General features: G+C 49.5%; 1 protein-coding gene across 3 annotated transcripts in view; it reads left to right on the forward strand.

The window, feature by feature from the left end:
- SYNPR (synaptoporin) overlaps positions 1–20,950 on the forward strand; it is a 231,591-nt gene that overhangs the window by 125,816 nt on the left and 84,825 nt on the right. The window contains exon 1 of one of the 3 annotated variants that reach the window (XM_075938488.1): positions 9,215–9,521. The exons of the other annotated variants lie outside the window; for them this stretch is intronic. Within the exon in view, the coding sequence (XP_075794603.1) occupies positions 9,498–9,521 (24 nt within the window). The 5' untranslated portion in view covers positions 9,215–9,497. Of the gene's footprint in view, positions 1–9,214; positions 9,522–20,950 lie in introns of those variants that run through there. 3 annotated transcript variants of the gene reach the window in all.

Raw genomic sequence — 20,950 nt, forward strand, 5'->3', positions numbered from 1 at the left:
GAAGCAGCGGCCCAGCCTCCATCGACTTTACCCGCTGATGAAGATGTTCTCGGTGCCCCCGCTGGGCGGATGGGGAATGCACCTTCTCTACGCCAGGGAGGGGACGGGGAGCTGTGAGGAGACAGGAAAAGGGATGTGCTCTCCACCAGTGCCCTGCCAAGCCTCCAGGCCGGCTCGCGCCTCGACCTCTTCCCTGAACGGCCCTCCATGACTTCCGGAGGGGGGCTGGTTCACGCTGGGGCGGACGTCAGCCCAGGGGGAGCGGGACTCACACCAGCCCGGCATCCCCACGAATCTCTGCCAGGGTGCTAGGGCAGCTGCCTCGCCTTCATCACCCTGCCCACGCCACGGCTGCCTTCCTGCCGAGACGGGGTTTTGCGCCGTTTGTGCTGAAGATGATTGAGTTGGGGTTGGTCCTGCTTTGGGCGCTGGACTCGGTGACCTCCTGAGATTCTGTGATTGGATGAAGGCAGGGCCTCTGATGGGAGCGGGAGGGACAGTTGCCCTGGGGCTGGGCGATTTAATAGGACCCGGGGCTCTGGGACACCACCGCTGCTACCGTGGCAACAGCAGCCAGAGAACACGACCACCCCCTCCCCCTTGCCCCCGGCCTAGCAAAGTCTGGCACCAGCCCGGACTGAAGAACATGCAGTCTACAGCCGGGGCTTTCAAGCTATTTTTCTCGTGGCCCAGTTGAAGGAAATTGATGCCCACAACCCAACCTAACTCTGTCTCTTGACCAGCCTGTGGGCTCTGGGGGAGAGGGGAGGAGGAATGAGGCATCTGGGGGGTAGGAGGGAGCTCTGGGTTTACGGCCTCAGTGTGGGGGGGATGGAGTTGGTGTTCATGGATGGGCCAAAGCTTACCTCCAGTGGCACCCAGTCAGTGGTGCGGAGGGGGGTGCTAAGTCAGGCTTCCCGCCTCTTCTGGAAGCGGCCAGCAGCAGGAACAGCTCACAGGCGGAGACGTACAAGCAGCGTTCAGACCCTCCCCCAGCTCCCATTGGCTGGAAATTGGCCAATGAGAGTGAGGAGACGGTGCTCAGGGTAGGGGCAGTGCACGGAGCCCCATGCCCCTCCCCGCTTGGGAGCCAGACCTGCTGCTGGCCGCTTCTGTGGCACCATATGGTCTACGATGCCAGGACAGAAAGGAAACGTGCCTTAGCCCCCTTCACTCGTCACCGAGTCACCCTACAGCAAGGTGACCTAGTCCCTGGCATTGTGCAACCCGGTGCTGGATCGCAACCCATCGTCTGAAAAGTACTGATCAAAGCATCGCCTCTTCCAAGTGACACCGGCACTTGGCACCTGTGTCTGCCGTCCTTGGTACCCGACGGCTCTCTTACTAGTCTGTATCTCGCCAGGACATTCTCCTGTACCCGCAGCAACACCAGCCCGATGGATTGGTTTAACAATTGTGTGGTTCGGAGCTTAGTCCTTGATGTGTGGCATTTCGGCTGCCTACGATCACAACTGGAAAGCACCAAGCAGCGTCCAGGGAAGGCGCGGTACGAAGGCTTGCTATCAAGATTTAAAGTTCATGGTAGGGTGGCTGGCATGAATGTAGTTTCTCTCCTCTGCGCTGAACACCACAGAAGAACCAGGGGCGAGGAATGATTTCTCTGGTACTTGACATTGCAACAGGGTTCTTAAGGGATCTCGTTTTGAGTGGCTCCTGGCAGGATCTTTGACAGATGCATCTAATGTTCTGATCAAGATCTCCCTGAGCATTACTATGTAGCACAGCTCTGTGTTTTTTCCCCTTTTCCATGCCATGCTCAGTTGGCGTTTTAATGCTAAATCCATAAGTCCCTGTGGAGTTGCTCTGAATCAGAGGTACGGGGAAGATACATGGAGATACACATTTTACCCTTACTTCTTAGGTAGGTTGGCAACAGTATGCCACTTCTGGGCCTCAGCGGGCCCCTGGGGCAAAGTGTGTGTGGAGGGGTGGGGGACTTTGTGCTCCTGGAAGGGGCGGGGCCTAAGATAGAAGGGGCCGGGCCAAGGGCAGTCAGCCCTTAGCACTACCCAGGATACAGTGTGCCCCTCCCCCCGCAGCTCTCAGAAGTGCACGGAGTATCAATTCAAAGGGGTCCTGCGCAGTGGCCGCTGCCACCGTAGCAGTAGTGTTTGCCAGGAGCTCCGGGTCCCTTTGACTCTCCCAGCCATGGGGCCATTGCTCCCTTTGCCTGTCAACAGGCCTGTGTGGCCTCCGTACATGATTTGGATGGTGCAAATGAGATATTTGATTTTAACCCCCTTGGCTTCCATTAAATCCAGTTCAACTCCAGTAGGTCCTTTCCGACGCGTGTTGATTTTAATTCACTTTCCCGCCCCGAGCTCTGGGCCAAGGGGGCAAACCACAAAATTAATAAATGTTCCTCCCCAAGTCCTCTCTCTGTAACCACAATGAACTGCTCCATTCACGTACCCCGCGAGCAGTTCTTTGTTCTACCACCCGTCCTTCTGGCTCAGTGTTTCGTGGCTGGACTCTAAAGGTACATCTAAGGGCCAAAAAACCCCAACAAAACCAGGCCTCTGGAACATCTATAGGGCTATCTTTAGTGCCGTAGTGTGAGCTCAGGTCTGTAGATCCAAGCTCTGAACTAACTGCTGTGGGGAGTGGGGGTAATTTGGATTTGGGGCAAGGGGTTGCAGTGGAGAAGTATTGTCAAGGGGTCTGTCAAATAGTATGTGATCCACTAGATTGTCCCCAAAAACTTCTCCAAGCCCCATCTATAATAGGCGTGTCGACGAGTACTCAATTATATGATTAGCCAATAAGCCTGGACGTATCGATTAACGACTCGCATTCCCCCCCCCTTTGCAGCCTCTATATCAGCACCCCCAGAACCAGCTCTGCTGCCACCCCCTCCCCATGCTGCCTATCAGAGGCAGCAGCATGGCGGTGGGGAGGCTGCCGCAAAGCAGCCCCTGTCTGCGGGGAATCCACGCTCCCCACAGACTGAGGCTGCTCTGCATCCCTAGGCCCCGCATGGACAGAGGCGGCTTTGCAGCCACCTCCCCTGTGCTTCTTTCTCCTCCCCAATAGCAGCTTCTGTCTGGGGGGAGTTCGGACTCTGCGGACAGAGGCTGCTGCCACCCTGCGCTGCTGCCTCTGTATCAGAAGCAGCAGCGGGGAGCAGCAGGCTGCTGGTCTGTGAGGGGAGCTGGTTTTAAAACTGGCTCCCCTCGCTGACCGGCTCACACCCGGCACCCCACGCTGCTGCCTTTGATTCAGAGGTAGCAGTGTGGGGTGGCAGAGGGCTCCTTGGGAGTGGGGTTGGATTGCACTGGCTGCCAGCCCCGCCCTGGGGCCTATAGAATAGTTGAGTAACAGAAAGATTTCATGCGGTTACACGACTGTTCAACTAACCGATAGCTAACATCCCTAATCTATAACGCAAGAAGGTCCCCTTCTCGGCTTGCCCCTGCACCGCTTCTTTGATTATAAGGTCTGACTCTTCACTCTCCCTGGAGTAAATCAGGAGTACCACCGTTGAAATCAACAGCACAGGTCCCCGGAATGCTCACACAACATGCTCCTTCTTTCCAAATGCTTGTAAAGTGGATGCGTGCGGCTGTCTGTGTTTATATCTGTCACGCCAAGAATCACTAGTGCAGACTCCCGCTTACATAATGTGTTGATATTGGTCTCCTCATTAGCATTGCAAACTTCTGAAATGAGCTGGAGATTGATCAGCTCCGCGATAGTTTGCATAGAGAGACGCGCGGGGGAATGTTTATTAGAAAAGATACCATTTCCAAAAGAAAGGCGCGTGAGTTCCAGTTGCATCTCAGACTTAATTAATGTTAATGTCTTTGCAACATTTCAATACAAATCGAAAGGGAAGCGTGGAAATGCATCTCGGCATGATGGGAATCCATTTTAATATTCCTTCATGAAGCTCACGGGTTATTTGCACCAGTGTATCTCAATGAACTAATATTTGTGACTCATTATTTTAGTGGCAGAGGCTGAGACATCAGCCCGTTCTCGGTGCAAACTGCTACCTCTTTTAACCCTATGAGGAAACTGGCTCTGTGTGTGTACATGTAGCAGGCACGGTGTCTCAGGCTCCCACTCAGTGGATCCAGAAGGCCAAGGAGATAAGGAGATTGTGTGAGATTGTATATTAAGAACCAAGCATCTACAGTGTGCTAGGCACAGCACAGAAATGGAACAAGGGTGACTAAACTCCCAGTGGTGTCAAAGTGGCATACAAGAGGGATAGCTCAGTGGTTTGGGCATTGGCCTGGTAAACCCATGGTTCGGAGTTCAATCCTTCAGGAGGCCGTTTAGAGATCTGGGGCAAATCTGTGAGGGATGGTACTTGGTCCTCTTGTGAAGGCATGGGAATGGATTCAATGACCCTTTGAGGTCTCTTCCAGGAGATAGGTATATCTCCATTTTCAAGTTTCTAGTCACATTCCCAAGGAACCTACAACCAAAGGCTCCCCATCCTGAAATGGGAGTTTCGGTGATACTCCATGGATCCTGGGGTGCATGTGAGCAGATTCCCTGGCAGGATCAGGGTCAAGATGAGGAGTTCACAGTCCAAATAAACCTTCTCCTCCTGGAATTGCCGTATGGTAATACTGAAACAACCTAGCAAGGGGGAACAGTTACCCCAGGAGGAACTGATGCTGAGTTGGCATTGTGTTATAAGAATGGGGCTGAGCTTTTTCAGGCTTGACACTTCAAATGTAATGGAGTGTAGCAGGCTTTCCCCACAATTCAGCTTAAAATTGGGCAAGAGGAAGTCATTGAAAAACACCTCCTTAACAGTATGTGTCTTGTGTTAGCTGGGGCATCTGTCCCGAACAAAATGTTCTATGGAGGAGTAAGGACAAATGCAAAGTGCTCCACTTAGGAAGGAACAATCCGTTTAACACATACAGAATGGGAAGTGATTGTCTAGGGAGGAGTCCTGCAGAAAGGGATCTAGGGGTCAGAGTGGACACCAAGTTAAACATGAGTCAACAGTGTGGCGCTGTTACAAAAGAAGCAAAAATGATTCTGGGATGCATTTACAGGAGTGTTGTGAGCAAGACATGAGAAGTCATTCTTCCTCTCTACTCTGCTCTGATTAGGCCTCGATTGGAGTATTGTGTCCAGTTCTGGGTACCACGTTTCAAGAAAGAAGTGGAGAAATTGGAGAAGGTCCAAAGAAGAGCAACAAAAATGATTAAAGGTCTAAAGAACATGGCCTATGAGGAAAGACTGAAAAGACTGGACTTGTTTAGTTTAGTAAAGAGAAGACTGAGAGGGGACATGCTAGCAGTTTCCAAGTATCTAAAAGGGTTTTATAAGGAGGAGGGAGAAAAATTGTTCTTGGGAGCTGAGAGGCTCTATGCCTGCAAACACGCCACGTGCCTAAAACATCCTTGGGCTTAAACTGCAGCAAGGGAAGTTTAGGTAGGACATTAGGAAAAACTTCCTGCCTGTCAGGGTGGTTAAACACTGCAATAAATTGTGGAATCTCCATCACTGGAGATATTTAAGAGCAGGTTGGACAGACACCTGTCAGGGATGATCTAGATGGTGCTTGGTCCTGCTTTGAGGGCAGGGGACTGGACTTGATGACCTCTCGAGGTCCCTTCTAGTTCTAGTGTTCTAGGATTCTAATGTGGAGAGGGACTTTCTCACAGTATTTCCAGCTGAGCGAGGTTGTCTTAGATGAGATATTGAGATGGAATACAAGGCTAGAAGGCCTCTTCCTAAGAAACAGCTCAGTCAATAGCTGTCTGCCATGATTTTTCTTACGTCTTTCCATGAAGCGACAGGAGTCTAGCGGTAATGGGTAGCAATTCACTGTGAAATGTAGCCAGTTTTCACACTAGCCAGAAAACAGAGCTCTTGATGAATGTAGTGGGAGAGGACATAGATGATCAAGATATCTCAGCTGGGAATTCAGTTACCCCAAGAGTCTGAGTATCCTCCAGAAGCCTTGAAGAGCAGGGCATGAGGCGGAGCAGGAGAGAGAGCCTTGTAAATAGAAATAGAAGGCCCAGAGCCTTCCTGTTCAGCTATAGGGGGGATATTAGGTGGTAAGTTCCACGTATCCATCGGATTGTGACTATCCCAGGCATTTTATTTCTGGGCTGTTTGGATCAAAGGGACGCCGCTTCGTGTTCAGTCCATCTTGAATGCCATATGCAATGCAGTTTGTTTATTGTCCCGTGTGCATTCATTAGTTGAGACAGAGTATTGGCTCTGTGCCTCAGTGCAGTCATGTAGTTTGTTAATGGCTGTTCTGTATTTCCTATAGGTAATGTTCATACAAAACCTCTCCTGTATAGTTGCTACTTCTCTTTCTCTTCCCCGCCCTCCTTCTTGCCATCTCTGAAACACAGCGAGAGTCGAGAACGCCCCCAAACGCCTCTGGGTGGAGGCGAAAGGAAAGACTTGTTCCCCAACTCCCACTCCTGGCATGTCCCAAACTGATCCCACGTCTTACGAAGGAAGAAGGCCCCGTCTGCACTGGCGTTGCTTAGCTCCTTGTCGGAAACGGCATTCGCTCGATCTGTAGCATGTTAGAAGGCTGCTCGCTGCCTGATTGGCGAGGCCGTACGATTCGAGGGCTCCCATGTTCTGCAGATCAAAGGCCCGGAGGCTGCTCTTTAAACTGGGTGCCTGGGACTCCAATTGCCACCCTACATCTCCTTGGTCAAATCCTTCCCTTCCCTTTTCGACACAAGCCCCGAAGCGGCCTTGCAAAGTGTCTCCCAAGAGGGCTCCCTGCACGCTCTGTGTCCCACTGGGCAGCCTGGAAGCCAGTTACACTGTACCAGCTGGAAGCCCTGTTCCGCCATGGTCCACACCCTCTGGAAGGGCAGTATCACACACAGCAGCATGGCTTTACTGTAGCATGGTACAACACCTATCTTACAACAAACTTGTGGACCTTCCCCAGGTTTGAGTTTAAGAGCAGAGAGGCTGCAAGGCTGGAGCAGCTTACGAACATCGAATCATCCAGCTAAGGCAACCTCCTTCATTTGTGTCCTCTAGGATGTCCCAAGAAAGAGACGCAGCTTCTCTTCCCATTCTTACCAGCGTAAATCCCATCCCACTCCGGGAAGTTAGTGGGGTAAAATCAATGGCCCGCCTATGCTGACCAGTGCTGCTCTGGAACACTGAGCACTCCAGGGTCTTTGTGGAGTTGCACTGGTTGAATGTAACAGAATCTAGCCCCGGACCTCCCCGTGTTGGGACTTTTTCTGTCCAGCTTTTGGAAGTAAATGGGCTTCCGTCTACCTTTCCGACTTCGGTTGTCCCGCTGTTGATATTTCTACACAAGAGCTAACAAAGAAGAAGGGGTGTTCTTGTCTTGGTTTGCCTTGTTTGTCAGTAAAGTTCCAGGAGCGGCGCCTGCAGATCCTCACTGCAGTGTTTAGGGAAGACGTCAGATACGGAGGGTCAGGGAATAGCCGGGCCATGTACAGGAGGGGAGACAGCTTTGCAAACAGCATGCCGGCAAAGTCTGTGCAAAACGCCGCGGTTGTGGCCTGGGAGCGTTCCACACCCACAGCCGAAGCTATGAGCCACATCCGTCGCCCAAATGAGACACAAACGCTTCCTATGGAACCTGACGAAGGAGAACTGAGGAGGGACACAATAAACTGCTCAAAGTAGGAAGCTCAGCTGCGATGGGCTGGTTTTCCTTTTGTCCCTCCTTTAACTGTGGAGAGGGAACAAATGTGAGGAACTGGTTAGGTCAAAGAAGGGGAAGTTCTGGCAGGAAGACGGGAATGAACCGAGTGCTGCAAAGCACGGGGAGTTCTAGGTATGTCTACACTACAATTAAAACACCGGTGGCATCAAGTCTCAGAGCCTTGGTCACTTGGCAGGCTTTGGGCTAGAGTGCAGGCTCTCAGGCCCACTCCCGTAGCAACGTTGCAGAGCATGGGCCCACGTGTCTGCTACTTTTAGCCCCCTGAGCCCGATTCAAGGAAGCTGGACCAGCCGCCGGTGTTTTATTGCAGTGTGGATGTACCCCTGTGTGCCTCTTTCCAAGCGAATTCCATGGAAGTGCTGTAAAAATCCCCTGGATCCAATCTGTGAGCCGTGTTTGTCAGATGGAGTTAACATACCATCTTGCTCTTTCTCCTCCCTCCTCTTTATCTGGCTGGAACAGGTACAGAGGTGACATTTCAGGTTGAGGAGGGCGAGCTTTTCCCTACTTTTCTCGTACCAATGGAAAGCTGTTGAGAAAAAAACGTTTTATGTGGCTGCTCATTGGGATCGATTCTTTAGTACGCTGGACAACCGCGAGACCCATTACAGCCCCCGGGGATTGGACTTGGTCAACACTTTCACAACTGGGCCGCTCCGTGTGTTTGATGTACGTGAGAATCGGTGGAGACCTACAGACAGTACGTCTGTCTAGAGCCAGGGGTTTCAAACAGCAGGTCGCAATCCAGGACCAGGCCATGGAATGTCGGGTGCTGGTTCTTGTTGCTGCAGGGGGATCAGGTGACCTGGGGGGGAAAGGGGGGTTAAGGCAGCTCCTTGCCTGTCCTGGCACCACAAACTGTCCTGGGCCCTGGAAGTGGCCGGCAGCAGGCCGGGCTCCTAGGTTGGGGGGCAGAGGGAGAGCGCACAGGGCTCCATGCACTGCCCTTGCCCTGAGCACTAGCTCCGCACTCCCATTGGCTGGGAGCCTGCTGTTGGCGGCTTCTGGGGTGCAGCACGGTCTGCGGGGCCAGGAGAGGTAGGAAGCTGCCTTAGCACCCCCTCTGCACTGGGAAGCCATTCAAAGTAAGCCCCTCCTGTCCCAACCCTAAGCCTCACAAAACCAGACCCCCCTCCTACACCCCAAAGCTCTCCTCCGCCCCACCCCCGAGCCACACTCCAGTCAAATTATGTTGGGACACAGCATCGATCATTTTCTTCAACGGGGTCACGAGAAAAAAAGTTTGTGAAAACCCCTGGTGCGGATGCAGTAAGCACCCAAAGATGAACAATGCCCCATTAAGGAACATGTTGATTCCTAGCAAGTATTCCGTTTAAACCCTTATTGTTCCAAATCAATCTTTAGGATTAGCACAAACCCAGGAGGGACAAGCCGGAGGCATCTTTCCTATAGCTTGTTGATTTAAAAAAAAAAAAGCAATCTTGCTGTTACTATGATGAGTAATGAGCTACATTTTCTAGCACGCCATAGTGGTAACTACATCACTACAAAGCATTCTTCCTCTCCTCCAGGGGCCAAGTATTAGATTTCTTTCCTGAGACCCGGTGTAGTCATTGTCTAAGAATATGACCATTTTGCCATCCCTCTGCAAATAAGGCTGAAGCTGCTGCCTGATTGGTATATCATCTCACTTTCTCTCCGCATTGATTTTCTTGCTCTCCTTATTTGCTTCATAAAAAGAGAGAGAAGGAGCTGGCACACTCTCCCCTGAGAAGCTTTTGGGAGCCTTTATTTTTAGTATGAGACAACCTTTGCTTTATTTCAGGAGAGGGAAGTTGGATTACCACTCCTTTTGTAAATGTGTATGGTGATATTTGCTCCGGTAAGTTATATCGGTGTATGCATGTGTTGTGTGTTGTTTTGGGGTGGGTTTTACATTATTTGGGACTCTCCGCTTATATGAGGTTGGGATTCTTTTCATTCGCATTCTCACCCCCGTGGATCTGTGTGTGCTTGCAATTCATGTCCAGGAAACTTTCCATTTCATATTTCGTCTCTGATCCGGGGGGTAACTATTGTGGAAAACTTATTCTGCGCTTCCTTGTAATGTGGAGGGAGGGAGGGAGGTGGCAAGAGGGAAGGGAATGTGATGGATCACTTCACTTTTGGCATTTCAAATCAAGAAAGCTTTAAAAAATGGAGCTGCTCTGCTTGAGTTATTAAAAAAACCCCATTAGAAACTGCTTCACACTGATTGAATTGAGGCATGCGAATACCTTTTTATGAAGATGTAAGAAAAAAATGTTGATTAGCAATGAGGCTTTCTTTGTTTTACAAAGGTATTCATGAAAACTAAGGTATGCTTTGAAGGAAATAGCTCTCTTCTTGCAGAGTGTAAGATCGTTACTCAAGTTGGCATACTGTTGCTTTCTCTCCTCCAGCTTGCTTGTCTATAGCAAAGATTCTCTCATCCCCTTAGCGTTTTGTATTATTCCTACACCTCTTTGTTCACCTACAAATGAGGAAACATAGTTTTTATATGTCTGTAGAGTGCTGTGCCCTGGGATGGGGCAATATAAATAGTGATTATGCCTAGGTATCTGAGCAAAACAAAATCTGATTGGATTGATGGGGTTGCACTGTAAACTTTTGAATTTGTAGCATTACATTCATTCATTCATCCCACAATTCTTTCATATTAGAACAAGCAAAATAGGAGTCATTCTTCTTTTGATGCTTCTTCAAAAGTCCGGAAAAAGACCTGATAATTGTTACCTTGTAGTCAAAAGAAAATGTACGAAGAAATACATGCATATCACAATATTAGTTCTGGTCGAAGCTAATTACTATCATGATATCAGTCATATAGGGATGCTGGTCATGAAAATGAAAAGCAGACTTTGATGGGATGTAAGAAAACCACAGGTGGGATTATATATTTCTAGGGAAAGTTTAAGATCTGGAGTCTATTAGTTTCACGTGAGTTGTTTTCAGAAAGGAAATTCAATGCGGCAATAATTGGTTTGCAATCTCAAAGTCTGTTTTTTGAAGCTATTTAAACATTTCTTCACGATGAATTAGTTTTGCATTCCTCCTTATTGTGTGTACACAGAAATCAATATTCATTTCTTCAGATTGTCCCTTGTACTGAGAACTGTAGGATTTGCTTATCGATTGGTGTAACATTGGAATAAAGCAATGGACGGACATGCTACCTTGCAGTTAACGAGAGAAATGATGTCGTATATAGGACCCTGAAAAATATAAGCCCAAACTGGGCAAACTCAATCCGATTTGATTCCTTTTGAAAAGGATCCATTTTATAACATTCTTAGTAACTTCTGAATATTTAGCCTGCTAGCATTTTATAAATACTATGTGTTTATACCTGGTGCCTATTTTTCCATAACTTTCTGTGCAAGAAGACTCATTTCTTAAGTTTGTAGAAGATGGTGTATATCAAAATAAATATCCGGTCACCTTTTTTTCAGAATCATTAGGTTATTTCCGCTAGGGATGGCCTGGCTGTTTCAGAAGCACAAATCGAATACATGCTGCAGAAAGTTAGGTGGACCAAAAGGCAATATTCAGTGAGGATAGTTGGTAGTAATTGAGGGGAGTCTTGATATATGAAATATCAGACTCGGAATGCCCTCAGAAGTAAGGGTATGGGGGGGTCAAATGTCTGATATCTCACCACGATGGGGGGTTCTCAGCTTATCCATTGGTTTGAATATAGTGCTCAGGAAACACACCCGATTGAGAGCCCTGGACTCTGATGGTCTCTACATAAAACTTCAGTCGCTGTTGCTTTCGAATAAGCTCCTTGATTCTGATGCAACCCCGTCCTAGAGGAGTCTATGTAGGGGGCAAAAAGCGAATTAATTCAGATTCAGACACTGGCTTCTCTGTTAAGCCAAAGTTGAGAGAAACTTTCTTGGCTGGTTTTCATGGCTCTCACCGAGCCCTTTGCAGCTGGCTCCTAAGCCCCCTGGATCTCCTGGGGTTCAAAAAATGGTAGTCCATCTGTGAGGCCATGTTCAAGGAGTGTTGCTATCAGATATGCGGCAGATCCTGAATAGCGAGGGAGTGGAATCCTACGGAGGTATTGTTACCCCCCTTTCAGATGGCTTGCCCAGTTCGCTCATGGCTTAGTCATTTGCCAGAGTCGTCTCCATCCCAGACTCATCCTTTCAAAGCCGTCTAGCACGCCACTCAGTCTGGCACTCTCTCGCACACCCTTCTGGTGGTCTAGAGAGTTCGAGAGCACGATGGTTAGAGAGGCATAGCTGGAAGGTTGCTCAGGTCCTTACGTTTTGTTTTTCTTCATTTAAATCATTGCTCTGAGGTGGGGCTGGGGAGGAGGGGTTCAGGGTGCAGGCTGCCTTGGGGAGAGAGGACCTCTCTCACTGCAGCAGCTTGGGGCCAGGTGAGAAGCACCTCTCCATGGCTGCTGCAGCCAGGCGCGGGATGCATGTCCCCTGGCTGAGGGATAGACACAAATAGACAAATTCTCTGAAATACAGAGTAAATAGCTGTCCCTTTCTCCACCCCTCTGCCCTGCTGGCCCAATGGGTCTCCTTATAGCTGTCCTGGTCTCCTTGCTGCCGCCCTCTGGTCATTCTGCAGTATAGCTGTCCCTCCTATCAGACCCCTCCCTTTCCATTTTATGAAAAACAATTGGATTCCAAGCACATTCCATTGTCCTGGCACAACCAAACCCTGGCCTTGCTTTTAAGTTAGGATAAGAGGAAGCTACCTACCAAATTTGGTGGTCCTAGCTCTTACCGTTTAGGAGGAGTTCTTGAACTAACAGACAGATGCCCATTTCTAAAATATATAAGAAGATAATATGTGTGTGTACCTAATCATGTATGTGTATCCATTCTTCCAGCACAGTGACTTGTTTTCATAAGCTTGTATAGTGTTGTGAGCAGCTCAGCTGCTTAGCTCGTCCCTTCCTTCAGAGCTCTCGGATAAATAATACCCAGTTCTTTGCACAGCCTTTAATTTATCTGTGTGGTCCAACACCTTCACTCTTGTCACTGTGATCTCTGACAGTGCTTCATCTTTATCTACTGGCAAACATTTGGGGGGGTTGGGATCTGCTTCCTGCTCATCTATCACGGCCATGAACGCGTCTCGCTTTTCAGACCTCTGAGTGGTTTTTAGCAGCTGCCAGGAGAAATATTCCTTTCTTTCCCCAAACATTCCCCTGGGTTGAAGTGCAGAGCAGGGACGGCTTAACAGCTCAATACTTCACAGTCTGCAAAGGATAGAAATGTGTGTTTTATGAAATTGGGATTGGCAGTGTCAGGTTTCTGTCACTGATGGGACCAAAGGGATCGTTCCATGGGGAAGGAGAGGGGAATATTTTAGGCAATTTGTGGAGGGTTCTAAAGCCCTGTCTAGCATGCCAGGTGGTAATTAAAGGAGCCAACGGAGACCCACACACCAATAGCAAAATATTTAACTTAAAAATTCCTCAGATAATTGTTGCCTACGGCATGAGGCATACGCAGCAGACAGGGTCTTACCCTGGAGATACTTGTGTAGGTGAGTGATGTGACTCATGTGTGCTAGTCCTGCAGAGACTGGTAGTGCTGCAACACTGAGTCGAGTTAGTTGCGTGCTAGGGACATCAAATCCTGTTTAATTTAGTTAACCAGTTAAACATTAAGTTTAATTGGTTAACTGATTAAATGGGGGCACTCCAACCCAGCTACTTCCAGCCCCCTCTAGGCTGTCGGCTCCCAGCCCCCACAGAGCCAGAAGCAGCAGCCCCAGGAAGTGGCACTGGAAGTGCCAATGGCTGGAAGTGGTGAGCTGCAGGTGGAGAGCTGCTCCCTGGGTACACGTTTGGAGGAGAGGGTCCAGTCCTGCGAGGACTCCACATTAACAGACCCTACAGCCACGTGGCACCTACTGGAGTTCTGTCCTTGTGGAGTCTGTTGCAGGATCAAGGCCTTGGATCAGCACCTCAAGTGGGAACTGTCTCTAACTATAAAATTGTACAGCACCTAGCGCAGCAGGGCCCCGATCTCTGACTAACACCTTCCTCAACACAAATACAGTAAAACTCCAATTGTCCGGCATCCAGTGGTCCAGCACTCCTGATAGTCCAGCACCAACTGGAACCCGGAAGTGCTCCGGCCAGCCGGACCATTGGAGCTGCTCTGCCCCCGGCTTCTCCAAGTCTGCTGCTGCTGAAACTGACCAGCAGCTGACTTGGGGAATCCGGGGGCAGAGCAGCTGGAGTGCTGCCTGGTTGGTCCCACAGGGCGGCTCAGGTGAGGAGCGGCACTACGGGATCAACCCAGCAGCACCCCAGCTGCTCTGCCCCCAGCTTCCCCAAGTCTGCTGCTGCTGAAACTGACCAGTGGCAGACTTGGGGAAGCCAGGGGCAGAGCAGCTGGGGTGCTACCGGGTTGGTCCCACAGCGCCACCCTCTCCCACGCTGGGCAGTTCCCCACTGACTCCCCCGCCCCACCCCAAACCCCTCATAGCCCCCCTTCCGGTACTCCGGCATATCTGATTATCCAGCACCCCCTGGGTCCTAAAGGTGCCAGATTATCGGAAGTTTACTGTACTAATTGTTTTGCTCAGGTGAGGTTTCACTGGTCTCTGTAGGGGAGCAGGCACATAATTTTCTCCAGTGTCATGGAGGTGATATAGACGCATGCAGCAGATAAACAATGGATCTGAGGACACCCCATCTTATGCGTTCTCATCCTGGCCATACACAACACACACGCCATAGCCAGCCTGAGCAAGACGGTGGCAGTCATCTCCTGTCTCCTCTGTTGCTGTGGGGTGGGGTAGCCCTGGCCCGGAAGGAGTTCCCCCGTGTCATGCGTATGCTATACACCCATCCAGTGTGTATTCTCATACCTACCTGGACTAATAGCGCCATTCAGTGCTTGCTGCTTTTTGTACTTTGTTTTCATATTTTGTTTGTTTTCTTCCCAACCCCCGCTGGACCTTCATCTGCCAAGGTGGAGAGTGTGTGTCCCTGGGGTGGATCCCGTAAGAATTCTGAGCTCTTTCCTGAATTCCTCCTGACTTCAGTAAGTGGGAGTGCAGGACCGGGCTCACAGGGTGCTATAAGTCCTGCTCCTTCCACGTTCCCCTCTCGTCATGTACAGCTTTCCTGATTGGCAGAAAAAGCCATGGGCCAAACTGTACTGTGCAAAAACAAGATGGCAGGGGGCGGGATTTGCAGACTGTGCACATGACCTCCCCACCATTTGCTTTCTCTGTGGTATGTTTCGCCAAGCTGCATGGATGGCGGATAATGTAGGCAAGGAGAGGCATTGCCTTCCCAAAACTGCCTATGTTGCCCAGCCTCCTGGAAGGGGGTGGGGCCATTCCACGTGCCAGTCCCCGCTCTCAGCTGGGATTGGGCAGCACTTGGCTGGGTGGAGGGAAGGTTGTGGAAGAGGCATGGTCTGGGGGAAAGGAGGTGTGGCTTCGGACAGAAGGGGTGGGGCTTCAGCCTGTCTTCCCCAGCTGGGCCTTCCCCCGCCTCCCATACTGAGCTCTGTCCTTTCTCCCCAGCCTTTGACAGTGTTGATGGCCTGAGCCGTCATTTCATCTGTTGGAAGTTTGATACATTTATCAGGCGAGTTAATCTGTAAAATGAACCCAACTGTCAGGAACCCTCCCCAAGCTCGCTGGCATAAACAAAGCTGACGTGCAGCAATAGCCTCCCAAGCCTTTAACATCTGGGCACCAGCTACTCATTAACTGGCTGATTTCAGCGGAGGGGATGGGAAGATTAGGGTGTTAATTAAAAAGGAGATCACACTTGCGAAGAGTCGCTGTGCAGGAAACATACTTATTGGCGTCGGTGGTTTGGCCTGAGGGTCGAGTGGGAGTGTCAGTATGTACATTTTGTGGCCAGGTCCCAGTCCAGTTAGGTGGCTTTTCCCCACCTCTGAGCTTCCTGACCGTGGGACCCTCAGGCTGCGAAGCCACATTAGAGAGACGATGATGAATCAGCCTCCTGTTGAGGCATTACCAAACCTGAAACTGATGGGAAACCCACGCATTTGCACATTTCATTTACAACGGGTCAATTACCTAGTACTATCTCTTAGTATCACAGTGTCTAGCACAGGGGTAGCAACCTCAGGCCCAGGGACCGCATCCGGCCCCCAGCTTGCTTGGATGTGGCCCCCAAAGCTCAGGGGTCCCCACCCAGCACTGGGGAGCCTGTGCTGGCAATCCAGTCTCTCTGATGCCCCACCATGGGGCTGGAGCATGCAAAATGTACTAGCCTGGGTCTGGAGTGCAAAGGGAATATAGGGAGTCTCTTTCTCATCACTTGGGGGCTACGTCAGTTAAGAACATAAGAACATAAGAACGGCCGTACTGGGTCAGACCAAAGGTCCATCTAGCCCAGTAGCCTGTCTGCCGACAGTGGCCAGCACCAGGTGCCCCAGAGAGGGTGGACCGAAAACAATGATCAAGCAATTTGTCTCCTGCCATCCTTCTCCAGCCTCTGACAAACAGACGCCAGGGACACCAATTCTATCCCCTGGCTAATAGCCTTTTATGGACCTAACCTCCATGAATTTATCCAGCTTCTCTTTAAACTCTGTTATAGTCCTAGCCTTCACAGCCTCCTCTGGCAAGGAGTTCCACAGGTTGACTACACGCTGTGTGAAGAAGAACTTTCTTTTATTAGTTTTAAACCTGCTACCCATTAACTTCATTTGGTGTCCTCTAGTTCTTCTATTATGGGAACTAATAAATAACTTTTCTTTATCAGCCCTCTCCACACCACTCATGATTTTATAGACCTCTATCAGATCCCCCCTCAGTCTCCTCTTTTCTAAACTGAAAAGTCCCAGTCGCTTTAACCTCTCCTCATATGGGACCTGTTCCAAACCCCTAATCATTTTAGTTGCCCTTTTCTGAACCCTTTCCAAGGGTTGGTTGGTTTGTTTGTTTGTTTGTTGTTTGGTTTATTGTTGTTTTGGGTTGGTTTGTTTTGTTTTTTGCTTCTCACTTGTGTGTGGCCTTTGACTGATTTTTCTGTGGGTAAGCGGCCTCCAGCCCCAAAAAGTTTCCCTACTCCCGTTTAGAACTAAGGGTACGTCTAGACTACCGCGTTTTGTCGACGGAAGTTTTGTCGACAGATACTGTCGACAAAACTTCCGTCGACAATTTGCGTCCAGACACATGGAGTTCTGTCGACAAAGCAAGCCGCTTTGTCGACAGAACTCCGTAGTCTGGACGCAGTGTTACAGGCAATAACACCTTCTGCCGACAGAGTTCTGTTGACAAAGTGTTATGCCTCGTAAAATGAGGTATACCAGCGTCGACAAAACCGCGGAGTTCTGTCGATGTTATGTCGACAGAACTCCGCGGTAGTGTAGACGCTGGTATTGTTTTGTCGACAAAAGTCCACTTTTGTCGACAAAACTAGGTAGTCTAGACACACCCTAAGAGACCCTGATCAGGGGATCTAGATGGTACGATAAGGCAAATCGGCAACTATGGCTAGTCTATCATCCTCTCTTTGGGAGAACCACTGTAATTAGATTGATCTATTTCTGAATTTACAGCATGCTGGGTCACTTATCATTCTGCATGTGTTTCCTTTGCATCCTGGTTTTATCTGCTGGGATTGTGTTTGCAATCAATAGCCCTGAATCAATGGATATAAAAACTACATACACACACACACACACACACACACACACACACACACACACAGAGTTCCAGAGGTGGTGACTGAGCACTGTGAAAAGTGTGGCCGACAAGCCCATATTGATGCATTATTGGCTTTAAACGAGTTTCTCGTTCTGTCCCTTCTCTGGCAAGAGATGAAGCTTACTGGGAAGCAGCAAAGCACATGCACAACTGTTAGCAGCATGAACATGTAAAATGAAATCTGATTATTTGAGTTTGCAAATATTTTGGAACAAAAAGTAAAAATTATAATAGAATTCAGGAGACTCCCAGTGAAGGTGGAAGGTTTCCCATATTTCCTATGCTCCCAAGATTCTGTAACTGCAGGATTTTTCTCCCACCCCCAACTTCAAGTATGAAACCTGAATAAAAATACGTGGAAAGAGACCAAGAAGATGTGTTAGAAGAAAAGTTGTGAGGACGAAGCAGTAGAGGAAAGAGGAGTGATGCTAGCAGGCAGTATATAATGCTTCAAAAGTAGGGCATAAAAGGAATTTTTCCAATTTTTAAGAACCCCATTATTCTTTGTATCATCCTGCTTAAAAATTAGTTCTGCTTTTTTATGTCTTGAGCTTTACAAGGCAATATTGAGAGTGAAAAACAATTAAAATCTCATTCAGTGGAATAGTGATAGAAATGTAGCCGTGTTAGTCTGGGGTAGTTGAAGCAAAATGCAGGACAATGTAGCACTTTAAAGACTAACAAGATGGTTTATTAGATGATGAGCTTTCGTGGGCCAGACCCACTTCCTCAGATCAAAAATCAGTGGAGTGGATGAAGGAGGGGCTGAGATGCACAGGAGGAAAAACATTTTAGTTGTGCACATTTTTCTTTGCTTGAAACATGTACAGCCAGTTCCCGAGTTGCGAACGGTTGACTTACGACCATTTGCAGTTACGACCAAAGCTGTCGTAAATGGCAGACCCCAAGTTACGAATGCGATCCGCCCTTATGAACAGCGCGGCCGCGTGTAACTCTATGGGATCCGACTGACGAACGAACCGAGTTACGACCATTTGCTTGGTCCGTAACCGGTTTGGAAGTCGGGAAGAGGCTGTATACTCTCTTTATTCCCCAAGCTTACAAAGAGCTATATTTTTAAATTTTGGATGCATCTTTTTATATATATATATTTGAATAAGCCAAGCTATTTCCCTTTTTATTTAGCCCAGAAGATGTTTTTAATGTGTGCACCAAGATTCAGCATGAAGTAAGTTCTTACTGCTGGGTTATAAGCAAAACTGAGCAAACCTATGTGTTTTCTGGCTTCCACTGAGTCCCCCGACTGCGTGGGCCCGGCTCAGCTCTTCAGAGTTAAGGGCAGTGGCCAATGATGAAATCCCATTCAACTTTGGGGCTGCTGCATCCCTGCCCTGTGACCAGCAGCTTCCGAACATTTGCGGACAGAGCGAAGAAGTATGCCGCTTTGCAGAGAAGCTTCCAGGCCTGGCGCACCAGGCGCTGATCTTGAGCGAATGCCGTGTGGGAAAGCATGTGGGCCAGTCTGAAATTCTTAGCCCTTTTCTGAAAATAGAAGTCCTCAAAACTATTGAGGCCTCTGCTTATTTTGGCTTCATACTTGCAGTTGGCTTCAGAGTCCTTATGTGCTTCCAGTCAGATCCCTTTTCCACACACACAGCCTCCTCTGTCACCGATGGGTCATGCATTGATGGCAGCGTCGTGTCCTTGAGGAGCCATGAACTTGACTATCCGTTCAAGCAAGAGGGTGTTTTGTTACCCCCTCACGGCCCTTGGATACCTGAAATAACTTTGTTGACTGTTCCCAGTCTGGTTCCTGACAGTCCGGGCAGTCTCACATATCGCATGTTATCCAGCCTTTGGGTGGAATTCAACTGATCAAAATCATCCGCTAAGAACCACTCTAAATAGAGCGGTGTGGGAATTCCAGCGGAGGGAAGGTTGCATTATGACCTGTGTCTACGGTCAACCTTTATAAGTCCTCTAAGGAAATCAGCAAGCTGAGCTGGAGTTCTTTGGCAATTTAGTGTACGTCTGGAGGGCTCACGATAGAGTAAGTGGGCCAAAGTAAGAGTCATTTGACTGAGGGGGTCCGGAGAGGCAACCATTTAAAAAAAAAGTTTCTAGTTGTCTTTCTCTCCCCCACTGAGCTAGGGTATGTCTACACTACCCTGCTAGTTCGAACTAGCGGGGTAATGTAGGCATACCGCACTTGCAAATGAAGCCCGGGATTTGAATTTCCCGGACTTCATTTGCATAAGCCGGGCGCCGCCATTTTAAAATTCCGGCTAGTTCGAACCCCGTGCCGCGCGGCTACACGCGGCATGGAGTAGCTAGTTCGGCTTAGGCTTCCTAATCCGAACTAGCTGTACTCCTCATTCCACGAGGAGTACAGCTAGTTCGGATTAGAAGCCTAATCCGAACTAGCTACTCCGTGTCGCGTGTAGCCGCACGGCACGGGGTTCGAACTAGCCGGAATTTTAAAATGGCGGCGCCCGGCTTATGCAAATGAAGCCCGGGAAATTCAAATCCAGGGCTTCATTTGCAAGTGCGATATGCCTACATTACCCTCCTAGTTCGAACTAGCGGGGTAGTGTAGACTTACCCCTAGAGGCCAAACTGCTGTGGGTCAAAGTGGTGTGAGTTTTACCAAAGGTCGTGCATGGCACTCATTAAAACTTTGAGAGACCCAGACTGAAAATAGGACACGGTCCTTTGGCATCTTAGAGCAGACCAGGACTGGTGTTACCATGAGGCGAACTGAGGCGACCGCCTCAGGTGCCAGTCTGGGGAGGGCGCCACTAGGACCTAGAGTGTAGAAAATTGTATCTGCTGCTGGTGCCTATGTATTCTCTCCACTCTATAGTCACAGAGATGGGGGAGTGCTGTGCTGGAGGAAGGAGGGCACTAGAGACATAACAGGCAGGCTGGAGAAAAGGAGGCATGGGGGTGTCATTTGAGCTCCCCGCCTCAGGTGCCAGAAAGGTGTGGGCTGGCCCTGGAGCAGGTCTGCTCAAGAAGCGGCCCAGGGGCCGGATCCGGCCCGCCTAACACTTTGATCCAGCCCGCAGACTAGATCTGGCTGATTTCTATTTATACTCTGCTGCCCATGCCACCAAATTTCCAGGGGGTGGCTCAGGTAGCCGGATCCTATTTAAATGGCTCCCGGTCATGGCATTATCCTGGCAGGGGCCGGAGCTGCGAGCCCTTTGCTGTGTTTTTAATTCAAAGCATCTGTCTCCAGCCCTACCCTACCCCCTTCCCCAAAACCCTCCCCTTTTGGGGGTGGAGCTGGCCCGGGACCATGTACCAAAATTCATTAACTAGCCCCCCTGCAAAAATTATTGCCCATCCCTGCCTTAGAGACTAACACACTCATTAGGTCATGGGCTTTCATGGGCAAAAGCTACTTCAGCAGTGGGTTCCACTCCAACTCATCTGATGAAGTGGGTTTTAGCCATGAAAGCTCATAACCCAACCAGTTTGTTAGTCTCTACGGTGCCATAGGACTGCTCCTAGTCTGGACGCTCCCGCGCCGACCTGAAAGCCCTTTATCGACCTCCCTGTTATGCCTCGTAGGATGAGGTTTACCAGGGAGGACAATAAAGGGCTTTCATGTCGACAGGGGAGCGT

This window comes from Pelodiscus sinensis, chromosome 11 (genome assembly GCF_049634645.1).
Source record: "Pelodiscus sinensis isolate JC-2024 chromosome 11, ASM4963464v1, whole genome shotgun sequence".
Classification (NCBI taxonomy): domain Eukaryota; kingdom Metazoa; phylum Chordata; order Testudines; family Trionychidae; genus Pelodiscus; species Pelodiscus sinensis.